Raw genomic sequence first — 21,672 nt, 5'->3', positions numbered from 1 at the left:
CGGTCGCGTAGTCAAACCTATAACTACGGGAGACCATCCGAACCACTTTAGCAGCCATGGATAATTGGATGAGTCAGCTGTGCATAAATAATAGCGCAGTCTGTCTCTGTTCCCTCCCGTATCCATGCTATTTTCACGCTTAAGCTCCTGGAGTTCGGAATAACTATACTCCTGATCCCCCCCTCTCCACATGCTGACTCATCCAGATATCGTCACTTCTCCAGCGGCCTTGAGCCGGGCAAAATAATCATTTCCAGACCGTCACCTCTTCACGTCAACTCCCAATCCGCCTCCTGTTTCTTTGCCAACCATCTTAGACTCTAGAAGCATCTCATTTAGACGGCGATCCCCTTGATTCTGCATGTTCATCTTTTTGTTGTCCTTTTCAACTGAACTTTACTGCATCGGCTATTGCCGTGTTCCTTAGTTCCTCCCTCCCTTTGATGCCCCTCCTCCACGACACAAAAGGACAGCCTGCTTTCTGATTAGTTTAACTTCCTACTTCTCATATATCCTCCTTCATTTGTCGTACACCTACCCGAAAGTCTTCTTAAATACATCCATCTCCCTAAAAAGCAAAGAAGACAACACAAACACCCTCCTTTGCCATGGCGGACGACGCGGTGGCAGGGTTCACTGAGATCACGGGTTCCTCCCCAGAGGTCGCCGCCCGGTACCTGCAGTTGACCGACGGCAACCTCGAAACCGCTATGCAGCTGTACTTCGAGAATGGAGGCGCTGATATCCAACAGGAACCCACCCCTTCACAACACCAAATTCCTACTTCTCATTCTCCTCCGCCTGTTCCTCCACCCTCATCACGACCCTCACGCCCACCACCAGGCTACGAAGACGAACACGGCGTTGTCCATTTGGACTCTGATGACGATTATAACGATATACATGGAGGAGGCACGAATATCCCCGTACGGACATCACGCCAGTCAGCTTCCTCTGCCGGTCAGCCACCACCACAACCCGCAGGGTATTCTACATTTGACGATGACGAAGCCATGGCGCGCCGTTTACAAGAAGAATTTTATGCTGGTGCTGAGAGTTTTGGTCCCGCAGGCGGGGGCGGTGTACGCGCTCCCTTGGCCCGAACAACGGAGACCCTGGTCGGGCCTGGTATGGGGTTTGATGCCGAAGATGGTCTGGATGATGCCGTGATGCGTCAGTTGCGGGCTAGGCAGCAAGCTAGAGGAAGTATGTAGCTTGTCTACTGCTTTTTATTTTATTTCCTGTAACATTCTGTATGTTCGTGGGCTGATATTTTGCGAAACATAGGTAGACCGGGCATTTTCAACCAAAGACCCGTCTCATCGTCGATCTGGAATCAGGATGATTCGGCGTCACATCGGGCATCCTTAGCAGAGGCTACGGGTGGAGCTTCCAACGCCTCTATCAAATCTAGTATGCTTGCTGAAATGTACCGTCCACCCTTTGAGATCATGTCGAAACTCCCCTGGGACCTGGCCCGGGATGAAGGTCGGGAAAAGATGAAATGGTTGCTAGTCAACATCCAGGACGCATCTGTTTTCGATTGCCAAGTTCTAAATAGAGATCTCTGGAAAAACCCGGGCGTTATGGAGACAGTAAAAGAGCATTTCATATTCCTGCAATACTCCAAGGACGACCCGCGCGGCTCGCAGTATATTCAATATTACTTCCCCGGCTTCGACGTGCAAGGTAACTATCCACATATCGCGATTGTTGACCCACGAACGGGCGAGCAAGTAAAAGCATGGACTGGACGCCCAGTCATAAAGCCGTCGGATTTCCTAATGCAAGTCCACGAATTCCTGGATCGCTACAGTTTAGACCATACTGTGCGGAACCCCGTTGCCAGGCGGAAACCAGAAGTGAAGCAGGAGCGCCAGCTCGAAACCATGACTGAGGAGGAGATGTTGGAAATGGCCCTGAAGAATAGTCTGGAAGGCCAGAGCCAGAAAGACGCGAAGAGCAGATATGAGGATCCCGACGATCTGACGAGGAGCATTGGCGATATCAAAGGAAAGGGGAAGGTATCAAACCTAGACGAGGATATGGACGTCGACGCAGCACCAAACGGTCGACAGCAACAAGAAGAAGAAGAAGAAGAAGAGGAAGCGGACGAGTCCCGCCAAAACCCGACCTTCGCCTCCATCCCATCTAATAACCCCCACACAGAGCCCAGCCCAGACCCAGCAACTGTAACCCGAATCCAATTCCGCCACCCAACCGGCCGCGTGATCCGGCGCTTCAACCTATCCGACCCCGTCCGGCGCATCTACGAGTGGCTGAAGGCGTCACCGTTGTCGGAGGATAAGGCTGGGGTGGAGTTTGAGCTAGTCTCGATGGGCCAGAATTTGATTGGGCTGTTGGATGTCTCGATTTCGGATGCGGGATTGAAGAATGGGACGGTTATGGTTGGGTTTGTCGAGGATTGATTTCTATGTGCAGATGTGTGGAAGCAGGTAGCTTTTAGGGAGTGAGGATAGGGATGGGATTGTGGTAATGGAAATGGAGATGACAATGATACCGGCAAACTGGAATTGGCACCCATGTTGCAACAGGAACAGGAATAGGAACTGGAACTGGAATTGGCGCTGGCTTTATTGAAATTGGTAGTGATGAGCATTCATAGACCAAATGAATCATTCATCTTCTGATGAGTGACTTTGTCTTTTCGGGATATGGCATTCTTGTTGAAGTGGTCTCTCTAGAACCAAAAATGAAATGCTTCAAAAAGGAATTAATGCAGAAGTCAGCATGCTATGTATAAAATAATGCGTAACTATAATTTTTGGGCCTAAGTTGCTATGAATGGATGGCAATTGTTGTTTATTATTTCTATAATCCGCATTCCGTAGCCTAACCTACTCTACTGCACAGATGGGGACACATAATAGATTGAAAGGCATGTGACTGTAGTCCATCATTTGTAAGAACTAACCAAGTTCTTTTGAGATTATAAAATAAATGTGAGAATACAAACTTTTAATTTTGTATAAAAATGCGTAGTTATATATATATAATATTAATAGTATTCTCACTTGTTTCAAAATAGTGAAGTCATCAACAGCGATTGGTGGAGATCAACCAAAGAAACCAGAACACTAATAAATAAATAGTTAACTAGTTAGTTACGCAGTAGTTAACCAACTAAAATATTTAGTTAATTAAGTTAGCTTCAAACATCATACATAACATAACTTTTACAGCATAGCCCAAATAATGTCCCCCCGAGTTACCAGGATTCATCATTCGGCGGAACTGCTGGCCCAATCATCTAGCTCTACTCTACCCTACCTCAGAGAGTCATCAGAGTCTGTCTGAGCTGTTCTAAAACCCCCCCCCCCAATAACTGCGCATTTATTAGCTTCTGGTGCCTGGCCTGATCCAGCATGGGAAATTGGCGGCAATCGCTGTTTTTGTTTTACAGATCGTAGAAACAAAGATTGTAGGTGTAACGTAGATCCTAAGAAATGCTTGTGAGACATCATCAATTGAATGCGTCTCCCTCACTGAAAACTGTTGTTGTTGTTGTTCTTGTTCTTGTTGTTGTTCTTGTTGTTCTTGTTGTTGACGTGAGACAATCCTCCGTCTGTATCTTCTAATATAACTTACTTAAGTTCTCACCCACCCACACTTTCCCCGCTAAATAAATATTCAACAGTCAGCTAAATATTTAGCTAGCTTCTTCATGTCCACTCCACCGGACATCAAATACACTTCGGGTCGCCATGACATGACATGACCAGATAGTGCCCCAGAGCATCAAGCTAAAATATTGTACTCGACGACTTATGACTGGAACGGTACGTCGTCTCCGCTGTCAAAAAGCCGCATCTTTCGCACCGGAAATGGTTAGGGTTGTGGACTGACTGACTGACTGACTGAATGACTGACACCCTCGAGCGCTGTAAATAAACAGTTCCCACGAAGTAAACAATAATAGTACAGACGCCCGCAATGAGCAAGGGATCCTCGAAGCCAAATCTCTTTTAACTGCACGACGATAGTTATTAGAAGACGAAAGAAATTACTCGTACCCTAAAATCCGCCTCACTTGACATAACCATATAAATTCATTCTCACTCCCCCCCCCCCCTCTTCCCGATTTTTACAATCGTTCCGAGAGCAACAGACAGACTCACATCTTCTCCCATACAAAATTCTCCAATACAACTGCAGTTTAGCACAGGATATCAATTACATCGAAGGAAGGGCTACATTATCGGCTATCACATCGCCTCGTCTTGTCTTGGATATTTCCACAAAGTGATTGAATTGCTACTGCGTTCCTACGAAAAATGGAGGGCGCCGTTGACCCCGAAACCTACTACACCAAACAGAACTGTATCGGTACGTCTAGAGTGCGACCATGATGAAAATACAGTTGGCATTCTCTTTGGCTAACTTCTTTTTAACAGGAGGTGGGAGCTTTGGGAAAGTGTACAAAGGGTATGTGTTGAAAAGCGTGTTTCTCTAACTACCGTACTAACCCCCGTGCGCCGTGCGCCGTGAGCACTAGCTAATTCTAATTGTAGAGTAGACAAACGAACAGGTCAAGCTGTTGCGATTAAAATCATCGACGTCGAAAACGCAGACGATGAAGTCGAAGATATCATTCAAGAAATCTCAATCCTGTCCGAGCTCAATTCGCCATATGTCACCAAATACCACGGTTCGTTTCTGAAGGGATCAGACCTATGGATCATAATGGAGTTTTGTTCGGGTGGAAGTTGCTGTGACTTGATGCGTGCGGGCCTTATTACTGAGGAATACGTGATGATAATTCTCCGAGAACTACTACTAGGATTGGACTATCTCCACAGCGACAAAAAGCTACATAGAGATATCAAAGGTGGCCAGACCCCCATTGCTTTTAAATTGTCTTTTCATAGTTGTTGGAGCTGACAGAACCTTTTAACTTAGCTGCGAACATACTTCTTGGAGCGAATGGTCAAGTCAAGCTGGCAGATTTTGGTGTCTCTGGGCAACTTTCTGCAACCATGACCAAGAAAAACACCTTTGTCGGTACCCCTTTCTGGATGGCACCGGAAGTTATCAAACAATCTGGTTATGACCACAAAGCAGACATATGGTCATTGGGAATTACAGCCATTGAATTGGCGCAAGGCGAGCCGCCATACTCGGACATCCATCCGATGAAAGTTCTCTTCCTGATTCCCAAGAATCCACCCCCAGTTCTACAGGGAAACTTCAGCAAAGCTTTTAAGGACTTCGTTGAGTTGTGTTTAAAGAGAGACCCTAGAGAGCGACCTTCTGCCAAAGAGTTGCTGAAACATCCTTTTATCAAGCGAGCAAAGAAAACTACGTATCTCACAGAGTTGATCGAGCGATCAGAGCGATGGCAGGCAGTTCATGGAAATCGATCTGCGGATGACGATGACGAGCAAGACTATCGCCAAGCCCCGCACAAACCTACTCCTGAGGAAGAGGACTTGTGGGATTTCGGTACTGTCAGACCCGCTGGCGGGAGAGCAGGTGGACTACGAACAATGAACGATGCGGCGGCAAATGCGAGAACACAGGCACATGAAGACACAAATAGATCTCCAATCGAGCCGCGGAAGGGACCGGCCGACTTGCATATCCAGAACAAATCCTCGAAGGAAATTATGAAAGGTCCACCTTCACCTCCAAAATCTCCCCAAAAGCGCAACATCCCCACAGCAGTCCCAGCTTCCCCTGTAGCTGCGGCTGCTGCAAGAGTTCCACTCCAGCCCTCCGCCCAGAAACAAAAGCTTTTCCAGGAACCAGTACCCAAGACACCGTCGCATTTTGCAAAGCCCCCACCGCCGCCTCCCCAGAAGGAAAGCCCCAGCACAAGCGATTATGATCGAGAGCTCCAAAAGTCATTAGCGCAGGATATCGGGTTTCTTCGACTTGGAGAGTCCCCGAGCGACGACTCGAATGCCTCACAACAAATGCAAGAACACTCTCCTACATCCACACCCACCACACCTACACCCGCTCCAGCACCCGCGTCTCAAGAGCAGATCGCAAGGAAGCCAGTTGCGATGCACATACCGGAAATACCACCATTCAAGGGACACCAAGCAAATCCACTCAGAGATACGTCCAATCAAACTCCCAACCCAACGGCACAGCCCACACGCCAACAAAAGCCCTCAAGACAACACCCACTACCTCCCCTCGCACCCCACCCCCTAAATCCTGTCCAGCGCCAACAACCGCTACCACCCATCCACCAACAGCGGCTTCCACAACTGCCAACCCCGCAGCAAGGGGATATGCCAAACAAACCACCACAGCGCCAGCAACAGCAGCAGCAACAGCAGCAGCAGCAACAACAACAACAACAACAACAACAACAACAACAACAACAACAACAACACCAACAGCAACTACAACAAGAACTACAACGTCACCAGCAGCAGCAGCAGCACCAACGCAAGTCCAGCGACTCTAGCCAGTCATCCTCCGTCGCCTTCTCCCCAGCACCACACTCTCAGGCGAACGAAATAACGGCTCTTAACGGCGTCATCCTCCCCGCCCTTGAAGCCGCCCTCCGCCGGCGCGCCTACATTCTTAACACGATGACCCGCAATTCAGGGATAGGCGCACCTAGAAAAAGCAGCAATAGTAGTACTAGCAGTGGTGGCAACCACACCGCTTTAGAACTTCTCCAACGGCGTCAATACGCGCATGAGAAGTTGAGGAGGTTGGTTATCAAGGCTGCGGGAATATTTAAAGATATCGAAAAATGGGACGATGAGGCGCCTGTAGGGATGGGCGGGGAGGCCAGTGCGTTTCTTGAGGGGTTTTTGGAGGAGGTGCTTGTTAGAGTTGAGCCGGAGGAGGAAACCGGTGTAGGTGTTTCTCCGGTCAGGGTCAGTACTAGCGAGGGTGGGGATGGGGCGACGACTAGGAAGAGGTAGGTCACTTGGTGACTTGGGGAAGGAGGGTGAATAATGCGGGGGGATATTTTCTCATTCCGATTACCCAACTTTTTTTTTTTTTTTTTTTTTTTTTGTGTGTGTGTGTTTTGAGATTTTATCTGGCAGTTGATTCTGTTCACTTCATATCCCTTTTTTCTCTCCCATGTCTTTTCTCCCCACGACCGTCTCTGCCTTCTGCGGAAGCTCTGATGACTTTTACGGTTTGTTACCTCCGAAACCTCTTGTTCGTGGCTGTTGGCGAGTTTATTGGGTTGCTGCCTGACCCTTGGTCTGGCTTGGTTTGGCTTGGGCCCTTCGGCTGGGAGTCAATGATTTCATACATTTCATTACGTCACCGGTGTAGGTGTAGATGAATTGGAGTTTGGGATTTTTATTTTAGCTTCCCGCATCTGTTCCTGGAGAAGCTTTATCCTCCCCTCTCTCTTCGCAACGGACCTTGTGCTGATGAGATGTTTAAAAACGCTTGAATGGTGTGAATCACTTTGCGGGTCCGCCCACAGGTTCGGATAAAGAGAGAGTCGGGAAAAGTACGTAGTACTCCATACCATACCTACCTCAGCCTAGGCGGAGACCTAAAACCGCTTGCCAGCACTTATCGGACGGGAAGAGAGAGAGAGAAATCCACCAATTCACATTCACTACTCCGTACTGTACTGTAACTTCGTCGGGGCCCAATGCCCAATTCGATCCTGTGCGGCGGGACCTTATTATGCACGGGTTGTCTATCGCCTTTCCGTACAACAACAGCAAGCATGCTCATCTTGCACGAGGACCGCCATTCTGAGAGTCTGCTTGACTACTCAATAGGGAGGGAGGAGGGAGAGGGGGCTAAAGGTTGAACTAGTTGGTTGTGGAACTTACCACTGCACTACTCTACTAGTTACTAGTTACTACTACTGGAAGGGAAGGGTTGGTTGCAGCTACGGTGTATTTATTTCTTCTCTTCGCGGGATGGGATGGCCCTGTTTTTGGGGGATTGGAATGGTTGGACAGCGGCCCGCATCCATCAGGCCTCTCTCTGCGCTACATTAAATATGCAGCGCATCGATAGTTAACTACTACTATTAATTGTTCGTATACATTTTGTCCCTCCCGAGTCCCTGCTCCGCGTGGGCAACATGCACTCAGATTAAAAAGAAAAAAAAAAAAAAAGAAAAAAAAGAAAACACATACAAAAACCTGGGCTGTTTAAGAAAACTGCCGCGAAATCCGAAGAGCTAGTAATAACCTGTGAATTCAATACATAACAAGCTCGCTCGCTAGGTCTCTTCAGAATGAGAAAAGAAAAAAAAATCCCTTATTCCCAAACCCCCGGGTCTCCTCTCAATAAGAAAATGCCATCATTTGACGTGGCTAGCGGGGTGGAGGTGAAGGGGGGGAGTTGGTTATAAGATGAATATGGAGATAGGATAGGTTGGGAACGAGCGCCAATCGCGCATGTAGACATCGTTTAAGAAGCGTCGTGGTGTGTCAAGATGGGCGAATTCGCTCGTGGGACTGAAAGGGTCAATCAATCTAGGATTGCTGATTCGCGCGATGCAGGGCGCGCGTTGTGATGTATGTTTGTTGCATGCAACTAGATCAACTACTGTAGATTGGTTTGTTTTCTTCTTTTCTTTTTTTTCTTTTTCTTCTTTGTAGTTACAGATCATAGACGAAGTTGTTGGTCGATCCTATAGTTAGCGGGCCATCATCATCGTGGATTGGAGCCTCTGTCTGTGAAACGTATCCAACGACGCAAATGCAGTCGCTGCCAGTCCAGTCCAGTCCAGTCCAGTCCAGTCTGCCACCAACCAACCCAACCCCCGGATGAGATGCATACACCATACTATATACTGCGTATAACATAGCTCCACTCTCCCTGAATAGAAGTTCTATGCTCATTAGCCATTAGCCCTTTATTATATACCTTATGCAGTTAGTACTACATTATTACTCCGTACATTGTTATCAGATGCTCTCGCACCCGCTGAATGGAGAAATATTATAATAATCTATGCCGTGAACGTGAAACTTATAAATGAGTCTCTATCGATCGGTTCCCACAAAAATCTTTGTAGGAGTAAATAGGGTTGATATAATTGTACTCCGTACTTGTATATACATACAAAGAGACTCTTGCGCGGGGGGGGGGAAACCGTGATGAAAACAGGTTCGAGTCTGCTGCCCTCTGTCTCTTGTTTGCCAGTCAGTGTCTTTCCTCTCTATCTACTGCCTTCACTTTCATGAAGTGGAAAAATGATGATCCTACCTTGTTAGTTACTCATTCCAGCATCATAATCATAATCATATCCAGCTTGTGTCTTTTCACGGGTTCACCGTTTAACAAGGTCTTCTTCTCCCGCTGTTAGCTGGTCCTCCAAACGCAGCGATTGCTGCATGCCTTGCCGCACTTGGCCTGTGGCTTATCGTCAACACTGTGAAAGTGAGCTTCTTTACTACATATTTTATTTCCTGTTCAAGAAAAAAATATATATATATATATATCCTCCCTTCACGGCATTAAATCCAAGCAGAGGATCGGAGTTTTACACTAATGATCAAATTCGCTTGCGTGTATAGGTTGTGCAAAGGCTCTTCTTCTCTCCATTCCGTAAGGTTCCAGGACCGCTTCTCGCAAAGATCACAGGAGCATGGATGCTGTGCGTGGACCTTGCCGGACGGCGTGTCCTAAAAATCCATGAACTCCATGCAAAGTACGGCCCCGTAGTACAGCTGGGGCCGAACGAACTCAGCTTCTCCACCGCGGAGAGCATCGATATCATCTATGGGACTGGGACTCGATTCCGCAAGGCACCTATGTATATGACAATGGGCCGCCCTGGTGTCTTGCACCTATCGGACCCGGCTGCGCACAGGGAGAGGCGCCGACTATTGAATCACGCGTTCGCGAAGCAGCATCTGGACGAGATGGAGCCGGTTTTTCACAAATCGGTGAGGAAGATCGTAGCCAGAATGGATCGGGCGCGCGGCAAGGCTTTGGACATGAGACATTGGTTCAAGATGTATACGCTGGATAATGCGGGAGAAGCTTTCCTTGGGGCGTCCTTTGGCGGTCTGGACTCCGACGAGATGCCGCAATATGTGAAAGATTTTGATTTATTTTTAATAACGTGGGCAATTAAGAGTACCTTTCCCTTCCTGGCTTGGTTCGTGCAGAGAATACCACATCCCAAGATCAAGGTCGCCTTCGGTGCGGAAGAGCGCATCTACCAGGTGAGTGAGGAAGCTTTTTGCACACATCCCATCCCATCCCGGAGCTTTTCCAGCTCTTTTTCTTCGGCTGGGCGAAGCGCTTGTCCCCTTGCAGAGCCCTTGCAGAGCCCCAGATGATTTGCTGCTGACCAATCAATAACTCCCGATTTTCCAGTACGGGATTGATCGGTTTAATGAGTATATCCAGAAATATGGACGTGTCTCCAAGCGCAGAGATCTTCTTACCAAGATGATTGGCTGCAAAGAGAATGACCCAGATGCGCTCGCCGATTCCGATATCGCAGTGGAAATCAGCAATCTTGGTTTCGCAGCGACCGATACCACCGGGACAGCTCTGCTTTATCTGTTCTGGGAGCTCGCCCGCAATCCAGATCTGGTGGAGCGACTTCGTTCCGAGCTCGCCGACCTTCCGCTAGTAGATGGGGTCGTCGTCCAGCATCACAGCGTATCAAATCTCCCATTTCTAGACGCTCTTATCTCAGAAGGATTGCGAGCCTATCCACCTATCCCAGCTGGGCTCCTAAGGGAGGCACCCATTGGTGGATGCATGATAAACGGCATCTATGTGCCTCAAGGGGTGAGTAATAAAAGAAACCAAATTTCCCCTTCGATCTCAATCCACAGCCCATTGGAGCCGAGCCTTTGCTAACGGCTCCTGCATCGCCGCCGAACTGCAGACTGTAGCTTCAACACATACATGGACAACCCACCGTAACCCCGAACATTTCCCGAACCCGGATAAGGTTGACCCGTCTCGCTGGCTTGAAGGCAACGTGTCTGACGGAATGAAGAAGTTCTGGATGCCATTTTCCAAGGGTCCCCGGAATTGCATGGGGCGGACAATGGGGTTGTTCGAAATGAGGATATTGATTGCAACGTTGGTGAGGAGATTTAATATTAGCATCGACGATACCATGGCGGACGATGCCATGGATATCACAGATCATTTTCTTCTTATCCCCAAAAAAGAAAAATGCCTTCTCCGGTTCACCCCGGTATAAAATAACATGGGGAATGCGAAGAAGCGGAACAGAAGGGGCGCGGCAGGGAAGCGGACATGCGTTTCGGGCTTGGTTAAGCTTTTGGGGGCAAAGGGAGTTCGTTTTTGCGATGCATAATGCATAATTACATAGCGTACCTAGTTTTTTTTTTTTTTTTTTTTTTTTTTTTGATCCATATTCTTTTTCTTTAATTGTTGTACCAGCAAAGCCTGTGGATGCTGCATAATTCATCGGTGAGGATTCGGCGGTAACTTAGTTATAAATGATGCTTTATTTAGTAATAATGGTTGGGTAGTTTGGTAACTAGTCAACTTATATATAACTAGCAAGGTAGAACTACAATTTATTGACGAATCAGAAAGCAGTGTAAGAATTCCAACACTAATTTCTTCTTGAGAGAAGTTTCCCTGTAACTAACTAGTTAACTTAGTTACGCGAACGTCAACCAATTGAACCTCGTACGCAGACACACGCTAAGTGGAGATAAGATGACACAGTCAGTCGGTGCGTGCGGGAGTTGAAGATGTATGTATTGTATGTCCCTTATTAGAGGTTGCCTATACTCCGTAGAGCTAGTTCGAATTCTCAAGGAGGATAGAAGCCGCCCGTAACTAGACATTATTACTACTATAGTTACTCCGTAGAATGTTTATTAATAATTTATGAAAACTGCCTAAGTTACACAAAGCACCTCCAGTTCTAAGCCATCCAGTTTCGTAGTATGCCCCGCAAAAGTCAGAATCCGCTGGACGGCTAAATGGTGTCTCAAATCCTTGATCCCCTGGAGAAGACTTCAGATTACTCGCGCTTTCCCGGATTCGATGAGCGCACCGAAGGCTGGTGAAAATCTCCATCCAAAATTTTGGCGGAAGATCATGATCCAGCATCCACTTTTCAATCCACTCACGATTACTCATTACTCAGTTGATCAACGATCTTATCTAGCGAAATTCGGCCCGTGGCGTCAAAACTCGGCCAGCTCACCTTGAGCAACTCTCTTACGTTGTACTACCAAAAGATGGTCCTGCCAAAGGGCTATCTCCAACGCAGTTTTGCCACCCGGCGTTTGAGCGAGTGCATCGGCTCCCTTCTTCGGAAGATAGGATACTGTAGAAGCATTGCCATAACCGGCTACCCTGTGTAGTGGTGTCGTGTCAACTTGGAACTATCCACGATGTCAAAACCAGAATGGTCTTGGCTCATTTTGTTGGCTAGGAGCTCTACGGGATCGTATTTTCCGATGTAGGTCTTGCCTTGATCAATAAAGACTTCCTGGTACCAAAATATCAGCATCGATCGATGTGCTCTAGATACTAAAATACATTTTTTTTACCTGAGGCAAAACTTCTCGTAGCACCCTCCACGTTTAGATAGAGGAACTGAAGAGGTTGTTACTTCTCCTTGCAACCTCTGCCGGCAACTCTGGTGTCAGGTTCTCAGTCTTGTCATGCAAGCAAAATGCCCTTTCATCGGAAAACGAAGATGTTTACGGTCGTTCGTACGAAATCGACTGCAAACTATTGCACCACCCGGCGAGACATAATATTCAGAGGAAGCTGGAAGATTCTCAAATTCCCAGACATGGCCAAAGGAAATTGAAAGCAAAGGTTGGGCAGAGTTTCAACGACGTTGGCATGAACCCCGGGTTTCCTGGCACCCCGCTCTATCAAATAATGCACAATGTAATGTTCGCGGGAATCACATCCCACAGCCTCGCCTTCCTACCCATTCTGGTCCAATAAGATTCCAACTTCCTTCCCGACCCTGCCTCTCGTTGCCGCTGTCATATGTTCTACGTGCGCCAATCGCTAGCCAAATAACTCCGGGGAGGGTTAAAGGCCTAACGAGAACAACCACAACATCAATCCAGGACAGGGGCGACATGACCGTGACAAATAGAAGTTCCGATTATTCCAGCCAATGCTGTTGTTGAGTGTGCCTCAGGAAATTTAAAAATCCCCCGTACGCGAAGTGCCTGGGGTGGCCCTCCCACATGATAGGATAGGCATGGGTAATATATATATGTTCCGGGCGGCGCTTTGGCGTGTAAAAAATCTAGATCATCTGGTTTTACGGAAATGAGTGTCAGATGTGTTTATTTTTGTGGGTTTGATGATGATTCGACTGTAGGTTAAATGAACTGATTTAACGCTGTCGCCAGGGTCAATAAACGGAAAGCGGTAGCTGGGCGGAATTTGAGGTCCTAGTTACCACCCACTCTTTTTACCTTTTCCTCTCCTCCGCAAAAATCCGTCACGTCTACAAACGTCCCAATTGGTTCATCTTCGAGCAAAGTTTGTATTTATGTATCTCCTCCCTGCAGATGCTTAGGTTTCCATCGGAGTAGGACCACCCTGAAACGTAAGTATACCAGGACAAATATTTCTTTCCCACTGATGTATCTTGGAGGATAACGTTGTTATGTTGTAATCTAACTACGCGAGTTACACTAAATAGGTTGGGGTGGCACGTGACTAGGGTAGGTGTAGTAATCACCAACACCCCCCCTTGCTACACCGTGGTCTATAAGCCGCCACCCGGGGCCTCCCCCATCCTCAAATCTTTCAAAAATGCAATAATAATTAATTACATCAATCAGACCCTGATTTCCTCATTAGGAAAGGCGTCCGTACGGCAATAACCATAAAAATCAAGAAATACATGCAAAATCCATTGATCCGCCGTATCATCATTACCATTCAATCATTCCTTCTTCTCAATTTCCTGAATGCCAACCCTTTTGACAAAATCTTCAAATGCAGGCTTCGCCAGTGGCTTGGTGAGGCTGTCAGCTATGTTCACTGTAGAATCAACATGTTTCATCATGATTTCCCCTTTTTCAACCAAATCGCGGAGAATATGATATCTAATCTCAATATGGCGCGACCTTTGTGTTAAGGATTCTCCCTTTGCTAGATCAATTGCTCCCTTATTGTCAACTTGTAGGTGTGAGCATATTTTCACTTTTCCATCATTCATCAACCCGGCATCATATAACATATCATTCAACCAGATTACCTCACAAGCTGTCTTGCTAGCTGCAATATATTCGGCTTCTGTGGTTGATTTGGCAATAGATGTCTGTCTCTGTGAATGCCATGAGATCGGTGACTCATTAATCAATATAACATAGCCAGTAGTTGATTTGTATTGAGAATCCACCTCTGCCCAGTCTGAATTGCAGTATGCCACAGGACTCAGGCTCACATAGACTGGCCGGCGGGACCATGAATTTCACATTTGGTCCCATTTGGTCTGGTTCCATACATTTCTTGGTGTGAGTCCCACCAGGACCAAGCCTCAAAAAAATCTGAAAATGGACCATTTCTGAGAGAAATGGTGTGAAAAATGATCAGATTTAATTCAAGAACAGTGAAATGAGAGTAATTTCTCAGAATAAACTGTGAAAGATAATCATTCTTTCAAAATCAGAATAAGACTGAGACTGAAGATCAAAATCAGTCTCATTCAGTTTATTCAGTGATTACTTATATAATCAGAATTTGATAATAATTATTGATAACACTCATGAAATAACTAAATACATTTTTATGTAAGTTTATTCTTCACTTTCTCATGAAAACTACACTTCTCTGATATACTGTGATCAGAGATATTAAACTGTCTGATAATTCTATATTTTATAATCATAAGTTTCTTGATTATTTCTTCTTATAATTGTCTCTGATAATAGTAATAAATATCTTGACTTGAGTTGAACTTTCACTTCATTCTCATCTCTATTAATGAAATTATCAGAATATTACATATTATCAGTGCAACAGTTGAATATATACTCTCAATAATTTTTTATAACTCTAGAATTGATTTAGCATGTAAATTTATCAGATTATCTTGAAGATAGTGATTAAATTCAGTTTTATAAGTATATAGTTTTATCTGATTTTCAGTTATAATTAATATATATAAGTTCTGTTTCAAAGTTAGTATTATAATTCTATATAATATAAAGTGTTATCAAAGATTGTTACTTATTAGAGAATTATATTTCACTATTTTTATATCTTAAATATCTGCTTATTTAAATCTCTGATAGTTAATATTATAGTAGTCTTAGATTAATTTAATATATAAGTCTCATTTCTTCTCTATTCAATCTTGAGAAGTATAGATATTAACTTAATAAAAGAGATCTAGTAGAGCTGCTATAGTATAGTACTCTATAAAAGATTATTCAGTTTTACTATAATAATATATCAGTTTATTTCTTACAGTAATAATAACCTGCACTATAGTATTATCTCAGACTGAATTTCTTTTTAAGTGATTCAACTGCTTTTCAAGATAAGTAAATAAACTGTTATATACTTATCAGACTGACTGCAGTATTGATGTATAAGTGATTAAGACTATCTTTATTATCTTATAAAACTGAAACAGTAAATTAATTACATATTTTAACTGAGTTCACTTTATATTAGAAAGTTTCAATATCTGAATCTTTTTCTAATCAGAGTATTACACTCAATAATTAATTATCTGACATAATTAAAGAGTCTGAATAGTTATCTTATATATTGAACTTTATCATATTCTAATATTCTGTATCATATTCAGTGATATGACTGATTTATTTATTTATTAAATATTATGAAATTATTATTATTATTTAGAGAAGATATAAATCATATTAATAATATTTCAAATCTGTGATATTTAAATTATTAGTTAATCTATTCAAAATTAACAGTAGTGTTATTAAAAAGCATTATTAAAAAGTAATATTAAAAAGTATTATTAAAAAATATTATCTTTTATAAAGTGAATATAAAAGTTACTTAAGTAATTACTTTCATCTCATTCTCATTTCAAGAATCAGTCATCTCATTATTCTTTATCTTAATATTAAGATTCTTTATCAGTGTTTATATTACAAGTTGAATCATATAAGTAATACAGAGAATATGATCTTGTTTATTATTTTAAAAATACAAAGTTAATTTTTACTTCAAGCTCTTTATTATAGTATAGTTATTCACAGTATTATCAGTTATAATTATAAGAAGACTGAGACTAATATCTTAATAGTTATTTTTAATTACAGTTATTAATATCTCTATTATATAATTCTCAGTATGACTACTGATCAATGATTCAAATTTAATTAATGTCTCTTAATAAGTTCAGTTCTCATTAATATAATAACATATAACTCTTATAAATGTAAGATTATTTGTACTAGTTCATGCATTCACTGTGAGAGATACTCTTCAATAATTCTTCAACTCTGATTCTAGATATTATATATTAACTTTATAATATATTTCAAGATTGAACTGAAGACAGAATTAATGTGAAATATAAAGATTTGAATTAAGTATTTAAAGAAGTGTTCAGAATTCAGAGTTTTCAATTAATTGAAGAGAAAGATTCAGAGATATATATATATAAAGTAATTATTCACAGAAGTTATTAGATAAGAGTTATGAAATCAGAGTACTGATATATAATTATTTTCATATAATTTTCTTCAAATTAGAAAGTTAGTATTATTAAAAATCATTATCTGATAGAGTAATTTATCAGCTTAGTAGTAATTTTCTGATTATTTTTCTTTTATTATCTGCATTCTGATAACTTCAGATGTTAGAAAATTTCTTCAGAGTTATAATTAGTTCATGATGAATGTTTCTGAATAAAGTTATAGTAATTATAGTAGAGAGATAACTCTTCAGTAATCTATAATATAATCTGTTGATAATTATTTCATAGTTCATCTCAGTATTTATATTGAGTTTTTCATAAATTTCATGACCTGAAATCAGATGTGAAGAATGAAGTGATTATTTATTATAATTGAAAGAGAGTATTCTGTGTTGAATTATAAATAATATAGACTTTGTGATTTATAGTGATTTCTTGAAGAGTTTGTGAATTTTCAATAGAAGTAAAAGAAGTGAAAGAAGTGAATTCAGAAGATATGATAATAATTTAAGAAAGATAATAATTTATTTTCAATAACTGATCACTGATGTGTGTAAGAAGAATTAATATAAGAGAAAATAATCTTATTTCTTAGCTTAGTTATAATTTTAGTACTAACTCAGATTAGATATCATCAATGTATAAAAGTAAATAAATAATCTTGATTAATCTCTATTATATTTCTTGAAATATATTAATATTATGAAAGAGAGTGTTATCAAATTACATTATCAGATAATATTATTAAAAATATATTAATATTGTGAATATCAATGTTGAAAAAATGTTGATACTTATACATTATAGTGATTTATGAATCATGATAGTTAAATATATATATATATATATATATTATTCCTGACTTGATTACAACTTGTACAATAATTTTTAAAAACTTAAAATTAATTTTAATTATTAATAATTATAAACTTATAACTAACTAATATAAAAAGAAAAAAACTTTTTCTACTTATTATCTTTCTGCTCTTTCTCATTCTTCTTATCATTCTTTATAATTCACTTCTTATTCTTCTTCTTCTTCTTCTTCTTCTTATCTGAGATAATAATCATCTTAAAATCTCTCTCTGCTGCCTTCTCAGAGAAGAGTTCTCACTGCTTCTTCTCAGCCAGATCAACCTGTATCTCAAAATCCTGCATTTTCTGGTCTGCTGTCTCAGGTTTCATCTCAGTAGTAAGCAGATTGACATGCTCAGAGAGCAGGACTGTCTTCTCAATATTCTGAATCATGAAGTGTATTCAAGATCTGAACAAGGTCTTAATTCTCTTCTTCTCTGTCAGCTTCTGCTAATCAATTAAAGAATAGAAGTGTTATCAAAAATTATTATCTCTCAATAAATAAAAAACTTATCAGTTTTAACTTCTTTATCTTTCACTTTAACACTCTCTTAATCTTCTTCTACTACTGTTTATTTACAGTAATACTCTTCTTATCTCTCTCTCTCTTCATCTTAGTCTTAAATCATTCTCAGAACTTCTTCTGATCTTATTACTACTGTATAAGACTCTTCACTATCTTCTTTTTCAATCTCTCACAGACAGTGTCATCTGCATTATTTCTATACTTAGTTCAGTCTAAATCTATCAGAAGTGTTACTTAAAATTATTATTATTCTACTCTCTTATAAAGTCTCTTTAAGATATTATAATATGTCTTATAATCTATCTCTTCTTATTTAAACATCTTCTTCTTCTCTCTCTTCAATCTGTGACAGTGCTCATGTGCCTTGATGATCTGCAGAACTGCAGAATATTTGAAGAGAAATAACATAATTGATTTCAGTGAGTGTTGAAGAGAGATGAAGATAGAAGAGATAGTCAGAAATAATATAATAATAATAATAATAATAATGATGATGATAATAATGATGATAGTGATAGTGATAATAATAATGATAATAATGATAATAATAATAATAATGAAAGAGAGAGTGCATTGAAATATATTACTGACTTATCAAATATAAAAAGACTTAAAGAAAATATTAACAGTTTTCAGTAATGTACAGAAACAGCTATAGTATTGTATAGTAATATCATCTTTATTTAATACATGCACTGTTGATATTCTTTGTATGCAGTTATTATATAATCTATATCAGAGATATATGCAGAAAACAGATCTTTGTTACTAGAATAAATGATTGCAGCAATTCTCTATTTTCATATTATAAAGATAAGTTATTCTTATTTCTTTCTTCTCTCTTTTCTCTTCTTCAATCAATCACTAATTTCAAGCTGATATGAAAACTATTAAAACACTCTCAGAAACTCTCAAATTGAAGAGTATAGACTAATCAAATTTTAAATGTAGAAGAAATTAAATTATCTTCTATAGATTTAATTATTCACTTTCTCTTAAATAAAACAGCAGTCACATTCTCTCTTTCTCTCAATCAAACAAAATATGACCTGTGAAAAGCAAGTATTATATCAGACTATAATAATCAACACAGCCTCAGCATGTAGAACTGTATATATACAGCATGTACTGAACTGAGAGACTGTGTGAATTGCAAACTGACAGCAGCATCTCAGAGAGAGCTGTGTGATGTGAGAAAGCTGCAACTCTCAGTCACATGTGCAGAGAATGAATTGCTGTAGTAAGTGCATGTGCATTGAAGTAATACTTTTTAATAATACTCAGTCTCTGATATAATGAAAATAGAGTCTCTCTGTGAGATCTGTTTTTATCAGAAGTTAGAGAATCTTATATTTCTCAAGATTATCTTTGTACATCTTGTCTGTGAAATTAATGAGAGAAATCATTGATTTCAGCATTCTATTCTTAATGCTATTCAAGTGACAGCAGAGTTCACTCTGATCACACTTTTTAAGTGTATGTTTTCTAATTATTCACATTTATATAGATATATACTGATTATTTATTAGATGATATTAAGATAATAACTCATTGCAGCTGTGTTACTCTCACTGTGAGAGATACACAGTTGATAATGAATATTACAAAGACTCTGAGAAGTGAGTATTTTAAGAATACTGCAGCTCTGTAATCTTGATTTTTTTTTATTTTTATTTTTTATTTTTTTCTTTTTCTTTTCTTTTTTTTTTTTTATTGTGATTTTTTCTTGTTGTTTTATTTTTTATTTTTTTATTATTTTTTATATTTTATATTTTTTTTTTAATTAAAATGATATTAATTATAATCTGTGTTTAGAAAAGTAATGATATTTGATAACACTCTCTGTTAAATTTTCAACAAATGAGCACTATGTTATGATATTATGTAAGTGAGAAATGATTTCATAATCTCATTTAATATTATTTTCAATAATGAGATCAGAATGAAAATGTGACTAAGAATTCAAACATATTCTTTATCTGAGACTAGATTTTTATTTGAAAAGTGAATCTGAGACCTTTAATATCTGAAATAATGTGATTTGAGATCAATATAATGAACACAAATCATGATCAGAAGTAATGCTTTTAGACAATGTGATAACTGTAAAGTTTGATTCTGATTCTAGACACAGTCACACAGTCAGTCTAGACTCATATCACTGATCTTCTTTCTGTATAATATGCCATGGTTTTTCATCTTCTTGACATAATGTAGGACATGCTTCAACACTGCTCAACATGCTTTGTGTGAATGTGAGTTAAAATGCGAGAGATAGTTGACTGTGAATGCCAGGTCTGACCGGCTGCTTGAGACTAAATACTGCAATGATCTCAATTCTTGATGATATCTTGTAGCTGTAAAGTTGTCATTCAATTCACCATCCTTATCAGGTGAAAACTTCAGTTGTATGCCCGCCACTATTGAGGTCCCTGCAGGATTCACCTTATTCATGCTGAAATCTTCAAGAATCTCCTCAATATAATGACTCTGTGTAACTGCTAGATTGCTATTTCTCTGGCATTTGACCTTCATTTCAAGATATGACTTGATCTCTTTGACATTCTTTGTCTCAAATCTCTTTGTGATCTCTCTTAATACTCAGTCTAATTGCTGTTCTTGAGGTCTCATCACCTGACAATCATTGACATGCAATGTTAGATAGATCTTGTGAACAGAGTGATATAGAAATCCACTGTCATAAGATAATATCTTGAATTTCAATGTAGTCAGATGCTCTGTTGTGAGGAAATATCATACTCTTGTGACTTGCTTCATTTCATATAGACTCTGATGAAGTAATCTCATCAAGCTCTCTCTGTCATGCTTAACACCTGTAAGCAGTTGCATATAGATCATCTCATTCTGTGGTAGTATGTCATTCAAAAATGTGAATACATAGTCAATCAATTTGACCTTTCATTCTTTAACAGTTGATATAGTGAATAGACTGTGTGATGTAGGCCCTGATACCACTGCAGTATACAATCTTGTATAATGAATACTCTGCTGTTACAAGAACTCTCTAATCACTCAGTGAGCTTTAAAGTGAATGATTTCTCTCTTATTATTGAATTTCTGATCATATACTCACTTATCTGTAAGAATATTCATTTTCAGAGCCTTCTCAACAATAATATATATCTTCTTCTGTTCAAATATCTTAATCTTCTTTTTCATTGCCTCATGTTAATAGTCTCAGTCTGAGCTTCTCTTGACTTCTGTCAGTGTAGTTGATCAATCTGTCAGAACACTTAGAACAGAATTATTCTCATTAACAGAGTCTTCAGACTCTTTATTCATGACAAGCTGTGTCTTATCATCTAGAAGATAGATTGAATCAATTACACTCTCTAAGTTCTTATTAACAATCATCTTCAAAACATCTGGCTTTTTCTTTATAAGTCTTCTTAGAAGGCAGTGTTATCATCCCTCTCTAGCATTCAGAATATTTAATTTATTAGGCAATTCATTGAATTCTCTCACTGTATTTACAGATGTGTTTGCACTCATGTCAAGAGCTTCATCAAATATAACATCTCATGCAATCTCAAGATGATGTGCAACAGAATTTCACACATGATATTGATGTAATTCTTGATATTCAACCAGCTGTTATTCCTTGCTGTCAATTCTATCTGTGAGCTTATTTGACACTTTCAAATTCTTCTTATAGACCTTACACTCTTATCTCTGT

General features: G+C 40.3%; 3 protein-coding genes across 4 annotated transcripts; all 3 read left to right on the top strand.

Moving 5' to 3' along the window:
- Positions 1-138: 138 nt before the first annotated feature.
- BDBG_07990 (UBX domain-containing protein) lies at positions 139-2,964 on the top strand. The gene is made up of 2 exons (XM_031723344.1): positions 139-1,206; positions 1,288-2,964. The coding sequence occupies exons 1-2, from the start codon at positions 609-611 to the stop codon at positions 2,427-2,429; spliced, it is 1,740 nt and encodes a 579-aa protein (XP_031580490.1). The 5' UTR covers positions 139-608; the 3' UTR covers positions 2,430-2,964.
- Positions 2,965-3,531: 567 nt separating this feature from the next.
- Positions 3,532-7,007, top strand: BDBG_07988 (STE/STE20/YSK protein kinase). Its single transcript, XM_031723343.1, has 5 exons — positions 3,532-3,800; positions 3,917-4,347; positions 4,416-4,446; positions 4,533-4,849; positions 4,921-7,007. The coding sequence occupies exons 2-5, from the start codon at positions 4,296-4,298 to the stop codon at positions 6,909-6,911; spliced, it is 2,391 nt and encodes a 796-aa protein (XP_031580489.1). The 5' UTR covers positions 3,532-3,800; positions 3,917-4,295; the 3' UTR covers positions 6,912-7,007.
- A 2,046-nt stretch (positions 7,008-9,053) lies between these two features.
- Positions 9,054-11,290, top strand: BDBG_07987. Of its 2 annotated transcripts, XM_031723342.1 has the most exons (5): positions 9,163-9,186; positions 9,284-9,357; positions 9,495-10,148; positions 10,303-10,725; positions 10,826-11,284. In XM_031723342.1, the coding sequence occupies exons 1-5, from the start codon at positions 9,171-9,173 to the stop codon at positions 11,147-11,149; spliced, it is 1,491 nt and encodes a 496-aa protein (XP_031580488.1). In that variant the 5' UTR covers positions 9,163-9,170; the 3' UTR covers positions 11,150-11,284. The 2 variants fall into 2 exon arrangements, with proteins under 2 accessions (XP_002621769.1, XP_031580488.1); XM_002621723.2 differs by having other exon boundaries at positions 9,054-9,357; positions 10,826-11,290.
- The last annotated feature ends 10,382 nt before the right edge of the window (positions 11,291-21,672 follow it).

The sequence above is a fragment of the Blastomyces gilchristii genome, assembly GCF_000003855.2.
Source record: "Blastomyces gilchristii SLH14081 genomic scaffold supercont1.21, whole genome shotgun sequence".
NCBI lineage: Eukaryota > Fungi > Ascomycota > Eurotiomycetes > Onygenales > Ajellomycetaceae > Blastomyces > Blastomyces gilchristii.
This window is presented reverse-complemented; position numbering and strand designations above follow the sequence as displayed.